The sequence below is a fragment of the Scyliorhinus torazame genome, chromosome 10 (assembly GCF_047496885.1).
Source record: "Scyliorhinus torazame isolate Kashiwa2021f chromosome 10, sScyTor2.1, whole genome shotgun sequence".
NCBI classification, from domain to species: Eukaryota; Metazoa; Chordata; class Chondrichthyes; order Carcharhiniformes; family Scyliorhinidae; genus Scyliorhinus; species Scyliorhinus torazame.
In genome coordinates, this window is record NC_092716.1 from 181,363,753 (window position 1) to 181,378,861 (window position 15,109).

At 46.5% G+C, this 15,109-nt stretch overlaps 1 protein-coding gene across 6 annotated transcripts in view; it reads left to right on the plus strand.

Moving 5' to 3' along the window:
• Positions 1-15,109, plus strand: part of myrf (myelin regulatory factor) — a 473,200-nt gene that overhangs the window by 411,751 nt on the left and 46,340 nt on the right. For all 6 annotated transcript variants that reach the window (XM_072466065.1, XM_072466063.1, XM_072466064.1 and 3 more), the window contains 5 exons: positions 155-263; positions 1,463-1,572; positions 2,085-2,245; positions 10,509-10,581; positions 12,270-12,358. In XM_072466065.1, coding sequence (XP_072322166.1) covers positions 155-263; positions 1,463-1,572; positions 2,085-2,245; positions 10,509-10,581; positions 12,270-12,358 — 542 coding nt within the window. The remainder of the gene's footprint in view (positions 1-154; positions 264-1,462; positions 1,573-2,084; positions 2,246-10,508; positions 10,582-12,269; positions 12,359-15,109) is intronic.

Genomic DNA, 15,109 nt, shown 5'->3' on the forward strand with positions numbered 1-15,109 from the left:
TTCTTCCACTACCTCCTCCGGTAGCGAGTTCCAGGCACCCACTACCCTCTGCGTAAAAAACTTGCCTCGTACATCTACTCTAAACCTTGCCCCTCTCACCTTAAACCTATGCCCCCAACCTATTGGCTCCAACTGTACTTTTCTGCCAATGCAGGTGGACACCACACAGCAGCTGAGGAGGATCACACAGATGCGGCTGGTCCAATATCAATACAAACCCGAGTTTGCTGCCACAGCAGGCATAGAGAATTCATCTGAGACAGGTAAAAACTGACAGTTTGGAAAGTTGGTTTGAAATTAATGAGTTGAAGTTGTGGGCTTGTTATGTCCGGTTGACAAGCAAGTGTCTCTTAGACATTACCAGCTGACTTACAGTAGGGAGCAAGCCACCCAGGCCAGGAAATAGTGGAGAACTCTGGGAAATATCAGAGGATCTTCAGTGGATTCAGTAAATACTGAGCTTTACAAACTGGGCATGTTTGAGGGTCAGTCCTCACTCTGTACAGAGTTAGCTGATCTCAGCCTTTGCTTCAGTGCCTGAGAGGGATAAGCAGCCAAGCTGACCATTCCTGCAGGTATATTGCATGGATGTGTTTGTTATTGGAGCCATAACCCCAGAAATGATCAGTACCTTCAGAAGGGAAAAGGGTGATTGGGCGTGCGGGAGGGGCTGGTGCTGGGAGTAGGTGATGTGATGAAACATTTCAGTTCTGAACCTGACTGTTGTCATATGAGGAATGGTTGAGGACTCTGGGTCTGTACTCGTTGGAGTTTAGAAGGATGAGGGGAGATCTTATTGAAACTTACAGGATACTGCGAGGCCTGAATAGAATGGGCGTGGAGAGGATGTTTCCACTTGTAGGAAAAACTAGAACCAGAGGGCACAACCTCAGACTAAGGGGGCGATCCTTTAAATCAGAGATGAGGAGGAATTTCTTCAGCCAGAGGATGGTGAATCTGTGGAAATCGTTGCCTCAGAAGGTTGTAGAGGCCAAATTACTGAGTGTCTTTAAGACCGAGATAGATGGGTTCTTGATTAGTAAGGGGGTCTGGGGTTATGGGGAGAAGGAGGAGAATGGGGATGACAAAAATATAGCCATGATTGACTGGCGGAGCAGACTCGATGGGCCGAGTGGCCTAATTCTGCACCTATGTCTTATGGTCTTATAACTAGACAAACATTGGGTGAATATGGCATTAGGTGCATTTCTCATTCTGTGATCCAGTGCAGGCATGGTGGACCGAATGGCCGCCTTCTATCCCTTAACAATTCAGTGATTCTTGGTCGACCATTTATTGGAGAGAAACTGTGTATCAGATACCAGCACAATTCCCACTGTATTTCATTTTCCCAACCATTCCAGAGAGGAGAGAGATAAGAATACTGACATAATTGTAACCAAGTGTTTTCTTTAACACCCCAGTGTTTGTGATATTGATGCTTGATGCAATTTCCCATCAGGTGTTATTGCACAAGAGGTGAAGGAAATTCTGCCCGAGGCAGTGAAGGAGTCGGGGGATGTGGTGTGCGCCAACGGAGAGACCATTGAGAACTTCCTGGTGGTTAATAAGGTAGAGTGGCCCCCTGCTGGCTAAACTGAATATAACCGGCAATCCAGCACTGTTCCTGGTCCCAGCAATCACTATTTCCAACACTGCCAAGCTTTTAGCCAATTAAAGAGGCAGTGAGCATTGAAAAAAACAAGCAGAGCCTAGGTTACAAAAAGGAAGAAGCATTTTGTCCATTAACCACAGGAGATCAGTTATTTCTTTTAGTATTTACACTAATATAAAAATGTGATTATAAGCATTGACAGCCCATGAAATACATGACACTGTGGAGACCTGTGAAACAAGGCTGGATGGAGCTGAATCTTAAAAGTCATGAGGTTGCTTAGCTTTTGAGGAGATTTTGTGCAAAGAAAATACTGATCAGTGCAGAATCCGTGATGATATGCTGGACAAAGAGCAAGTTTGATCCTTATTTTTCATGTGCGTTTAACTGTGCAATCGCATTATAATTGTTACAGTGTAATACTTGGTGGGTTTAAGTTTCTTGTTTTCATCCTCCCTGTTCCATGCAGGAGCGGATCTTCATGGAGAATGTGGGGGCTGTCAAAGAACTTTGCAAGCTGACCGACAACCTTGAAACACGAATCAATGAACTGGAGACATGGAGCCGCAAACTGGCCAAACTGAAGCGATTGGACAGTATGAAATCCACAGTCAGTGGGGGGACTCTCAGGTACTAGAATGCAGCTGAAACAATGAGAGGTTAGGGACAGAGTAGGTACCTCTGTTGGCATAAGCATAGAATATTATTCGGGTTGCTGTTTTTCTTGATCATAATATACTTACTCGTTAGCTCGGTCATCAGTATGAGGGCAGGCTCATGTGGCTCAGTAAGTAGTGCCCTGCTTTGGACCCAGGCGTTTGAGCTTCAAATCCCATTTGAGGGCTTGTTAGCCATGGGAAGAGTGTAGGTGACATGGTTCAACAGGTTTATAATAATTTATTCTTCCAACACTCCCCCACTATCCCCCCAAAGGAAAGTGGTGTGTGTGAAGATACAAAATAAACAAACTTTGTGCAAGTAAGTGCGGGCTACAATCAGCACACGTCAGCAATTATCCACAGTCAAGAGCTTTTTGAATTGAGAAGCCTGGATCAAAGACAGTGTTCATATTGAGGAGGAAAATGCCAAAGTTTAAAAGACGATAAGAAGGTGGAGTAAGTAGGTCAGGAAGGAGTGATCAGGTGGTTTGAGCTTGAAAGAGGAGGTCAGGGCTTCCACAGTTCTAAGGGATAATGGAAGAGGAGCAAATCTCCAGATTTTGATTAGAACAAGAGGAAAAAATATAGACAGAGCTCTCTCCCCCAGATTAAAAGAGTCTGTGAATCACGTCAGCTACTGGAACATTATTTTGGGACTTATGGCCTAGTTTTTCTGAAAGAGTCTGAAGCAGATGGGCCCATGGAGAAGCTGGTTGAAACACTGACTATAACCCCTGCTCTTATTTCAGACTCTCTGGGCCCAATGACAGTTGGCACAGCTGCTTAAATATTACAATTATTAATGCAAATAAGAGTCTTGTGATTTGAATGTTGGTCACATGATGCCTATGAGGTCCAGGTATCCGACTTCTTAGGCAGCCCCTCGGAGTCGAGGATGACTTGCTACCACAATAAAAGTCCAATGTGTGATCTACAGGCTGGAGCAGTGGGTGGTTGGGGTCCCCGGGTTGCCATGCATCCTTTGCTGTCGAGGCTTGGCTTCATCTTGCCCTCGGCGATGAAACACAGGGTGTTCAGCTCCTTCCTGGATGCTTTCCCTCCACTTCGGGCGGTTTTGTGGCTGGGATTCCCAGATGTTGATGGGGATGTTGTACTTTTGAGGGTGTCCTTGAATCATTTCCTCTGACTCCTGGGGCTTGCTTGTCATGTCGAAGCTCCGAGTAGAGCACTTGTTTCAGAAGTCTCGCGTCAGGCCTGTGAACGATGTGGCCCACCCAATGGAGCTAATCAAATTTGGTCAATGCTTCGATGCTGGGGATGTCAGGCTGAGCGAGAACATTGACATTGGTGCGCATTGCCTGCCAATGGATTTGCAATTTCCTGCAGAGGCAGCGCTGGTGGTACTTCTCCAGGGTTGTTTAGTGCCTGTTGTACATAGTCCACGTCTCTGAGCCATATAGGAGAGTGGATACCATTACTGCTCCAGTGTTTTTCAAACTTTTTTGTCCAGGAGCCATTTTTACCAGCTGGCTGACTTTCGCGACCCACGCCGGCCAACCTTCGCGACCCACGTATGCCGACCTTCGCGACCACACTGCCTGAACTTCGCAACCCACCATTTTCGCTTACCTAGAATGTGACAGGTGAGCCTGCTTGGTCCTCACAACTTCACTGCTTATCATTCAATGTTACATCTCTGCTAAGGACTTCAGCTGATGATTTAAGTTCTCACTGCATCCGTTGAAAAGAATCAAGAGGCTATCCTCGAACTTAAGAACATAAGAACTAGGAGCAGGAGTAGGCCATCTGGACCTTCGAGCCTGCTCCGTCATTCAATGAGATCATGGCTGATCGTTTGTGTACTCAGCTCCACTTTCCCGCCGGAACACCATAACACTTTATTCTTTATTCTTCAAAATACTTGTCAAGCTTAGTCTTCAAATGCTTTTGAGGTTTTGAGGGTTTTGATTGTACATTTGCCAGTACTTCCCTGCATATAACACACCTGAGTATTGCACCCTGATTTGCATTGGCACAATTAATAAAACCATACCTCAAGAAATCATCTTTATCCTGCTTTGTTCCTGATTTCAGCTTCTTCTTCATGGGTTGCTCACCAGAGGCCCTGGAGCTCACCCCAGCACTGCTGGCTACAAATTGGAGGCCACTCTGTCACACCCAGAGCACATGACATCAGTGTCATGGGGCGCATGACCTGCTCTCAGCCGCCGCTTCTGGAGAGAAGACTCCATCAATCTTGTTAAAAATAAATCAGCTCCTGGGTCAGTGCGCTGACGTCAGGAGGAGGTGGAACAGCCGGCATTCTGAAAGCTGGTCCCGGCCGCCATTTAAAAAAATTGGACACTTCATTCCGCGATCGGGAACGCTGCGACTGATGGCCCCGCAACCCTCCCAGCACCCACCAGCTCAGTCTCCAAGCGTGCACAGAAGCAAGCATCTTCTGCATACTGTAGTTCAATGAGACAGGTTGGGACAACTTTGGATCTGACCTGCAGACGGCAGAGGTTGAACAGATTCCAATTTGTTCTGTAGTTTTTCTCCATTGCAGTGGCAAGCTTGCTGAGGGTGAGATGGAACATTGCATCAAGGAAGATCAAGAAGAATATTGGCGTGATGACACAGCCTTTCTTGACCCCAGTCTGAATGGGAATTGGGTCTGTGGTGGATGTGTCGATCAGGATAATGGCTTGCATGTCATTGTCGAGCAGGCGGAGGATGGTGACAAACTTTTGGGGGCAGCTAAAATGGAGGAGGATGCTCCATAATCCCTTGCGGTTGGCAGTGTTGAAGGCCTTTGTGAGGTCAAAGAAGGCCATCCAATGTTTTCCTGGTGGTGGTGAGAACTCAGTTGTTTTTGCTAGCTGCTCCTGGGGGTTTCCTGAAGAGCGGACCCCAGAATCTATTTTTAAACTACATGTATTTCAGGCAGAACAGAGTCTGCTTTCATCCCTAGAATGCAACAGAACTGCTCCAGCAAAGCCTGCCCACAGTTGGCTAAAGTGCTAATGGCTCTAGGCCTGGAAGATTGGGTGTGATTAAAAATATATTTCCATTGCAGAAAGAGGGCTGCCCCCATTTTAACTGCCTCCCCCCCCGCCATGTGTCATGGAAGTGTAGAATATCTATTTGAGTGTCCAGTGGTACTATCCAGAAACTATCACCGGCCACAGGGAAAGCTAAAATGGCACTACTCTCTTGTGAACTGTGACTAAAATGTTGTGTACAATGCTAAATATGGAGCAACATCTGTGTGGGTCACGTGTTCTACAACCTGTCGGAAGCGAGACCGTTACACAAAGTACAGTGATCTCTGTAGGTGCATGCACACAAGGGGTTAATGGGTAAATAGCAGCACCACATGATCACTAGCGGGCTGGACCAACAGGGGTATAAAAGCAGCCACACGGGGTCTCTCTCTCTCGTGGGTGCACTGTGAACAGGGTAACATCAGAATCACAGCGATAGTTAGTGGAGTTACGTTTAGTTATTATTGTTAAATCTTGTTAACCAATTCCTAGTTTGCATGTTAAGGTAAAGAACTCAGCAACATCTGTGTGGGTCACGTGTTCTACAACCTGTCGGAAGTGAAAACGTTACACAAAGGACAAAAATTATTGTCAGTAATGTTATATAAATGTTTAATACATTTGCATCAAATTACACTCTCCATTATTTTAATGGAAACATTTATGTGCTTCTGTTAAAATAACTTAGAGAGAAATTTGATATGAACACTTTCAGTATTTGTACAGTAACCATTGACAGAAGTTGATCCAGTATAGAGTATCCTTTTCATGTCTGTTGTTGCTGGGCCGTTAATACAATCCTGGTTACACCCAGGCTAGAGCCCCTACAAGAACCCGCCTCCATTATAATAATAATAATCTTTACTGTCACAAGTAGGCTTACATTAACACTGCAATGAAGTTACTGTGAAAAGCCCCTAGTCGCCACATTCCGACGCCTGTTCGGGTACACTGAGGGAGAATTCAGAATATCGAATTTACCTAACAGCACGTCTTTCAGGACTTGTGGGAGGAAACCGGAGCACCCGGAAGAAACCCACGCAGTCACGGGGAGAACGCGTGGACACCGCACAGACGGTGACCCAAGCCGTGTCCATTTGCCCCCAAATTGAATTTGGATCAATAAACCACCCCAGTACTTTCTCAATATTGTCTGCCCAATAATAAAATAACAAATTGGATAAAGCTAGACCAGCTGACTGTATATCTCTCTTGAGAAGCCCCCTATGGATCCTTGGGTCTTACCCATCCAAATGAAAGAGGACACTAACTTGTTAACTCTGACAAAGAAGAATTGGGGAGAAGAGTGGGGAGACACTGAAAAAGAAATAAAACCTCAGGAGGACATTCATTTTAATAGTCTGAACCCTGCCCACCAAGGACAGGAGGAAGTTATCCCACTTCTGCAAGTCATGTTTGACCCCATTAACCAGTCCAGCATAATTTAATTTACGGAGCAAATTCGTGGGCCACCAGGTAACGAAAACTACACCTGGCCAGGTGAAGACATAACATCCCCAGATAGGCTCCTCTCCCCGGGAGGTTAACCGGAAAGTATTTGCTCTTATCCAAATTCAACTTATACCCAGAGAAGGAGCCAAAACTCCTGACTAGCTTCAGTATCGCATCCATAGTGGATACTGGTTCCGTAATATAAAGAATCAGGTCATCTGCGTACACTGTGCTCCCTCCCTCCACAATTTATCCCCTTCCACTTACTGGGAGATCTTAACAATATGGCCAGCGGTTCAATTGCTAAAGCAAACAGAAGAGGAGGTATTGGACATCCCTGCCTCATATCTCAATTCAGATGAAAATAACCCAAGCTCAAGACACTAACAGTGGGAGCCCTGTACAGTAAACAAATCCAGGATATGAACTTTTGCCCCTAACCAAACCTCCCAAGAATCTCAAAGAATCTCCACCCTATCAACTGTTTTTTCAGCATCCATGGAAACAATCGCCTCTGGTTCGGGCACAGGAGAGGGGGAAAAGGACAATGTTTAATAGCCACGTATATTGGCTGACAATTGCCGACCCTTGGCGAAGCCTGTCTGGTCTTCCGAGATCACCTCTGAGCAAAGCTCCAACCACAGCACCAGCACTTTTAAAAAAAAATATTTTTTATTCTCCTCCTTTTTCACATTTTCTCCCAAATTTACACAACAATAAACAATAATCAGTAACGAATGTAATGTCAATCCCCATATCAATAACAACGATCCCACCCTCCCACCAAACCCCCAAACATTAGCCCGCATGTTAACATAAACAAATGACAAAAAGGAATCAGGAATCACCCAGGGTCACCATTAACACATACAGTTCCCCTCCCCCCAACCCTCCCAGCCCCCAAGCCTCCTAATATTCGATGTGATCCAATACTCAAAAGTGCATAATGAATAACGCCCATGAATTGTAGAACCCCTCCATCCTTCCCCTCAGTTCAAATTTGACCTTTTCAAGCTCTCGCAGAGGATCAGACCAGCAGGTCCCCCCGCCACACCATGGCACAGGGTGGGGAGATTATATCCACCCTAACAGGATCCGCCTTCGAGCGATCAACGAGGCAGAGGCTACAACATCTGCCTCCGCGCCCGTTTCCAACCCCGGCTGGTCCGACACCCCGAATATGGCCTCCCGAGGGCCCGGGTCCAGTTTCACGTGCACCACTTTAGAGATTACCCTAAACACCTCCTTCCAGTAATCCTCCAGCTTTGGACAGGACCAAAACATATGAACGTGGTTTGCTCCCCCCCCCCCCCAAGGAGGGTTGGGGGCTGGGAGGGTCGGGGGGAGGGGAACTGTATGTGTTAATGGTGACCCTGGGTGATTCCTGATTCCTTTTTGTCATTTGTTTATGTTCACTCACATCTTCTACCCCCTCAGATGGCTCATCCTCGCCCTTGTAAGGTGCGCTCTAAACACCACCTCCAGCTGTATCAGCCCCAACCTCGCACACGAGGTGGAGGCGTTCACCCTCTGGAACACCTCACACCAGAGCCCCTCCTCCATACCCTCTCCCAACTCTTCCTCCCACTTTGCATTGATCCCTTCTAGCGGCGCCTTCTCCTCTTCCAAAATAGCCCCGTAAACCCCCGATGCTACCTCCTTCTCCAGTTCCCCTGTTGTCAGCAACTCCTCCAGCAATGTGGAAGCCAGCTTTACTGGGAAGCTCTGTATCTCCTTAGCACCAGCACTTTTGGGAGTAATTTAGCATCTGCATTCAAAAGCAAAAAAGGTCGACATGACCCACATTCCGTAGGGTCGTTGTCCTTCTTCAGGATCAGGGAAATAGAGGCCTGCACAAGTGTAATGGGTAACGAACCCGGGACATGGAGTCATTAAACATATCTAAGATCAATTGTCCTGTAAAACTCTTATTAAACTCAATGGGGAATCCATCAGGGCCGGGAACTTTACTCGTCTGCATTAACCCAATGCATTTTATCATTTCCTCAGGACCCAATGGGGATTCCAAATCTTCCTCCCTCTCCCTCTCCACCAATGGGAAGGATAACCCATCCAAAAACTCCGTCTTGGCCGAATCTCCTCCAGAGTTTCCGATCTATAGAGATCCAGATAAAGTGTTTCAAAAGCCTTGTTGACCTTAGGTGGGGCGGAAACCAAACTGCCACCCAAGTTCCTTATCTGCACAATGTCCTTGGAAGCAGTCTGCCATCTCAGCTGATGAGTTAAAAGGAGGTTGGCCTTCTCCCCGTGTTCATAAAATACCCCCCCCTCGAACGGCGTTGCTGGCCCACCACCTTACCAGTTGATAGTAATTCAAATTGCGACTGCCGCTTTTTCCTACTTGCAAGCAACTCCGATGAAGTGGCAAATGAGTACTGATGATCTATCTCAAGGATGGAGTCCACCAGCCTCTGCCGCTCCACCTTCGTAGTTCTTTCCATGTATGCTTTGTAGGAAATTATCTGCCACCTGATGACCACCTTAAGGGCTCCCCACAATGTAGAAGGTGAGATAAATTCACTCTTATAAAATTTAATATATTACCCAATGGTGGAGGACATGCGTTGGCAAAATGTTTTGTCCACCTACAACACCGTATCCAATCTCCATGAAGGACATTGGGAGGGACCTCACTCCAGTATCAAATCCACAAAATGTTGGGACTGGTCTGAAATCACAATCACTGAATACCCCACCCTCTTCATCCAAGGGTGGAGAGACCTACCCACCACAGAAAAGTCAATACATGAGTGAACCTGGTGGACATGTGAGAAAAAAGAAAAATTTTTGTCCCTCGGGTGCAAAAAAACACCACGGATCTGTGCCCCTCCCCCGCCCCCCAATCTGCTCCATGAAAGCCAACAATGCCTTTGCCACCCTTGATGGAGTCAGAGATTAGGGGTTGGATCGATCCGTTCTGAGATCCAGAACACAGTTTAAGTCACCCCCCAAGATTAGCTGTTGCGAGTCCAAATCAGGCATGGAGGCTAGCAGCTTGTTAATAAAACCCACATGGTCCCATTTGGAGCATAAACATTAACCAGGATCACCAAGGTACCTGCTAAGGATCCATTAACAATCACATGCCTTCCATTAGGGTCTGCCAAAATCTTAGTGGCCGAAAATTTAACTTTAATTGCCGTACCCCAGGCCCTACCATCAAAGCCCGAATGAAACATTTTTCCCACCCACTCCTTCACAATCCTGGTCACACAATAGGACAAGGTGCCATGAATGCTTGCACTTGAACAAAATGATCTTACCTCAATGGCCGTGGACCACAAGGATGCTGAAGATTGGATCTCAGGACATCAGCAAATCATAAATGACTACTGTTGCCCATAGATGCAGGTGCAATTGACCAGGAGTGGTGAGCACAATTACAGAGGAACTTTTGAGACTATGTCAGAAGGAGGTAGGCCAAATGGCCCGAGTACATGGTCAAAGTGTTGCAGGAAAATAACTTAAATTAGGTTTCTCCTTCAGTGCCTGTGATGGGGATCAACCATAATTTGAATGGGGTTTGAAATCTATATGAACCCAATTCACCGACTGTGCGTGCTCCCTGTGCTTTGTGGTACATTGGCCTCAGGCCTTCACACCCAATTACACAGTGAGCACTGTATTCATCAGCACTGATACACTTCAGCACAGTGGTCATCAGTTATCAGGCTTGCGGCGCCACTGTGTTCATTACAAAGGAATACACCTCCATGAACTGTGCACTTAGGAAATACTTCTGTTCATTTACAGCCAAACTGGAAGTCATTTTAGTCGGGCAGGAAGTGGGCCATATAAGAAAAGGCATCCAAAGGTTGGCAATAAGGTATGGATCCATAAGATGGTAAGGAGTTAAAATTTTTCAGTCTGTCGGACTTCATCTCTCCTTCGATCTCTCTATATTTTAGTATTTCACTATATCTGTGTTTATGCCACTTCAGATCCCATTCTGGCGGTTTGAAAATTTAAATCCAGTTTTGAAACCTGGGAAGCCAGTATCAGTGGAAAGCTATCAGATTGCTGTTAAAACTACAATTCGTTCACTGATATCCTTTAAGCAGTAAACCGGCTGTGCTTACCAGGTCCAGCACCGTATGTGACTCCAGTCACAGGCAGTGTGGGTGAATCTTAATTGTCCTCTGACGTGAACTAAGAAGCCTCTTAGTTGCATCAAGCAGGATAACAGAGATGGGCAATAATTGCTGGTTTTGCCCACATTTTAAGAATTAACTTTTAAAAAGTATGCTGTTTGGCTTGTAATTCTTTCTCTGAATCTCTCAACTTTTCTATATCTCTGGAGATGAAGTATCTTGATTTTTTTCTGTTAGTTCTATCTGACCTACAAATTATTGCTCATTGAACACCTGTTCTGAAGTAAAATGAGTCACATCATAAATGGAAAATAAACACAAATTAACCAGAAGCAGAAGGTACTGTGGATGATGAACAGACTTTCAGATATTTAACCTGAATTAACCACATGTTCTTTGTAGTGATGATGCCTTTTTTTTTTGTTCTGCTGGATCAGTGAGTGAATGCACTACCCAGTGCAGCCACATAGGCCAGAATGTCCAAGCTTTTTGATTTCTGGTCAGTGCTGCATTAGATAATCATATTCATGTGGTACAAATTGTCCTCGATGCTCTTGGTCTGCGAAAGAGAAAGACTTGAGCCAGGATTTAACATCCTGCGACCCATTCCAGCTCAAAAGGCGTGTGGCCATCAGATGAACACATATTGAGCACCACTGTATTCAAATTGGTGCTCAAATTTCTTGCCGATGCTCAATGTCTCGGCTTACACTGAAGCAGGAAGATTTAGATGAAACACTGGCGTGGGTCTTGTGCCTGTGAAAACCATACCAGAGCAGAATTAAAACTTTGCGATAAATGAGAAAGAAAATGAGAAAGTTTCCTGGTGCTAGAACGTCTCATGTTAGAATCACACAGTCATGTTTGTCACCAACTTCATGACTTTTCAGATTGCTTGCAATTATAATTTAGGTGCATCCTTCTGTCATGATATGCAAACATGCAACCAATGAACACTCAGAATAGGACACAACCAATGGGCAGTTGGGACACTCAGAGGTGGCATCACCACAAGGGGGCATGACATAAACACTATAAAAGGGATGAGGCACTCACACCCTGCCTCTTTCCACAGACAGACATCTAGAGAGTTAGACAGGGTTGATCAGCAGCATCACACCCCAGCATGTGGCTTAAAGCAAGCTGGTACAGTTAGACTGAGTTACTACAGTTAGATTAGCAGAGAGTCAAACTCATTTGAGAACTGTGTTAATCGTTCAATTAATACGTTGAACTCATTTCAGAGTCTGGAGCATCCTTTAGTTAAGACTGCATCAGGTAGCAGCCTGTGTTATCCGAAGCAGCATAACACAACATGATACCAGGAATGACAGTTCAATCTATTTAGTTCAACTCAGCATAACACAACAATTTCCAGATAGGCAATCTGCCAAAGATAAACTTTCTGTGTCTGCATCCCCAGGTTCATTCTAACCCAACAGAACAAGGTTGCCTCAGCCAGAGGTTCCTGCAAGGCACCATCATAGCTCTCGTTATAATCATGGCCTTCAGGTAAGAATTAAGGCGTTCCATATTTTGTTTGGTGCTTGCAATATTCAGGTCTAAGAATAAGGCTAAGGATTACCTTGGTCAGGTATCCTGCAACACTCAGGATTCAGGAAGAGTCTTGCGAAACATTCTCAATGTGTATATTTCTAACACTGTCCAGTTGTGGCTCACTTGGGACCATCAACAGTAACAGTTATACAGAGCATATAATATCTTCTACACTTGAGTAAAGACTATGTACCCTCCACCAAGTGAGCATCCTGATATCCTGAACTTCCCATATTCCAATCCTGATATCCCATATCCCAGCCTGAATATCACACAGGATCCCTCATCCAGCCCTGTTATCACACAGGATCCCTCATCCAGCCCTGTTATCACCCAGGGTCCTTCATCGAGCCCTGTTATCACACAGGGTCCCTCATCCAGCCCTGTTATCACACAGGGTCCCTCATCCAGCCCTGTTATCACACAGGGTCCTTCATCGAGCCCTGTTATCACATAGGGTCCATCCTCCAGACCTGTTATCACACAGGGTCCCTCATCCAGCCCTGTTATCACACAGAGTCCTTCATCGAGCCCTGTTATCACACAGGGTCCCTCATCCAGACCTGTTATCACACAGGGTCCCTCATCCAGCCCTGTTATCACACAGGGTCCTTCATCGAGCCCTGTTATCACACAGGGTCCCTCATCCAGCCCTGTTATCACACAGGGTCCCTCATCCAGCCCTGTTATCACACAGGGTCCTTCATTGAGCCCTGTTATCACACAGGGTCCATCCTCCAGACCTGTTATCACACAGGGTCCCTCATCCAGCCCTGTTATCACACAGGGTCCTTCATCGAGCCCTGTTATCACACAGGGTCCCTCATCCAGCCCTGTTATCACACAGGGTCCTTCATCGAGCCCTATTATCACACAGGGTCCCTCATCCAGACCTGTTATCATCCAGGGTTCCCCATCCAGACCCGATACCTCACAGGATCTTTCTTTCCAATCCCAATATCTTACTGGATCCGTACTGCAGCCGATATCACACATGATCGTTAATCCCAGCCCTGATAACACATTGAATTCCTAACCCTTGCCCCAATATCATATTAGATCCTTCACTCCATTCCGATATAACACAGCATCCCTCATTCCAGCCCAGATATTGCACAGATCCCTCAACCCAGCCCCAAGATAACACAGGATCCTTCAGGCCAGCCCCAATATCCCACAGGATCCCTCACCCCAGCCCGGATATCACAGAGGACCCCTCATTACAGCCCAGATATCACACAGGATCCCTCATTACAGCCCAGATATTGCACAGGTTCCTCATTACAGCCCAGATATCGCACAGGATGCCTCATTACAGCCCAGTTATCACACAGGATCCCTCATTAAAGCACAGATATCACACAGGATCCCTCATCCCTGCCCGGATATCACACAGGATCCTTCATCCCAGACCGGATATCGCATAGGATCCCTCATTAGCACAGATATCACACAGGATCATCCCAGCCCAGATATCACACAGGATCCCTCATCCGTGCCCAGATATCACACAGGATCCCTCATCCCTGCCCCGATATCACACAGGATCCCTCATCCCAGCCCAGATATCACACAGGATCCCTCATCCCAGCTCGGATATCACACAGGATCCCTCATCCCTGCCCAGATATCACACAGGATCCCTCATCCCAGCCCAGATATCACACAGGATCCCTCATCCCTGCCCAGATATCACACAGGATCCCTCATCCCAGACCAGATATCACACAGGATGCCTCATCCCAGACCAGATATCACACAGGATCCCTCATCCCTGCCCAGATATCACACAGGATCCCTCATCGCAGCTCAGATATCACACAGGATCCCTCATCCCTGCCCAGATATAACACAGGATCCTTCATCCCTGCCCAGATATCACACAGGATCATCCGAGCCCAGATATCACACAGGATCCCTCATCCTCAACCAGATATTGCACAGGTTCCCTCATTCCAGCCCAGATATCACACAGGATCCCTCATCCCTGCTCAGATATCACACAGGATCCCTCATCCAGCCCAGATATCACACAGGATCCCTCATCCCAGATGAGATATTGCCCAGGTTCTCTCATTACAGCCCAGATATTACACAGGATCCCTCATCCCAGCCCAGATATCACACAGGATCCCTCATCCCAGCCCAGATATCACACATGATCCCTCATCCCAGACCAGATATCACACAGGTCCCTCATCCCTGCCCAGATATCACACAGGATCATCCCAGCCCAGATATCACACAGGATCCCTCATCCTCAACAGATATTGCACAGGTTCCCTCATTACAGCCCAGATATCACATAGGATCCCTCATCCCTGCCCAGATATCACACAGGATCCCTCATCCAGCCCAGATATCACACAGGATCCCTCATCCCAGATTAGATATTGCCCAGGTTCTCTCATTACAGCCCAGATATCACACAGGATCCCTCATCCCAGCCCAGATATCACACAGGATCCCTCATCCCAGCCCAGATATCACACAGGATCCCTCATCCCAGCCCAGATATCACACAGGATCCCTCATCCCAGATTAGATATTGCCCAGGTTCCCTCATTATAGCCCAGATATCCCACAGGATCCCTCATTCCAAATCAGATATTGCACAGGTTCTCTCATTACAGCCCAGATATCACACAGGATCCCTCATCCCAGCCCAGATATCGCACAGGATCCCTCTTGCAGCCCAGATATTGC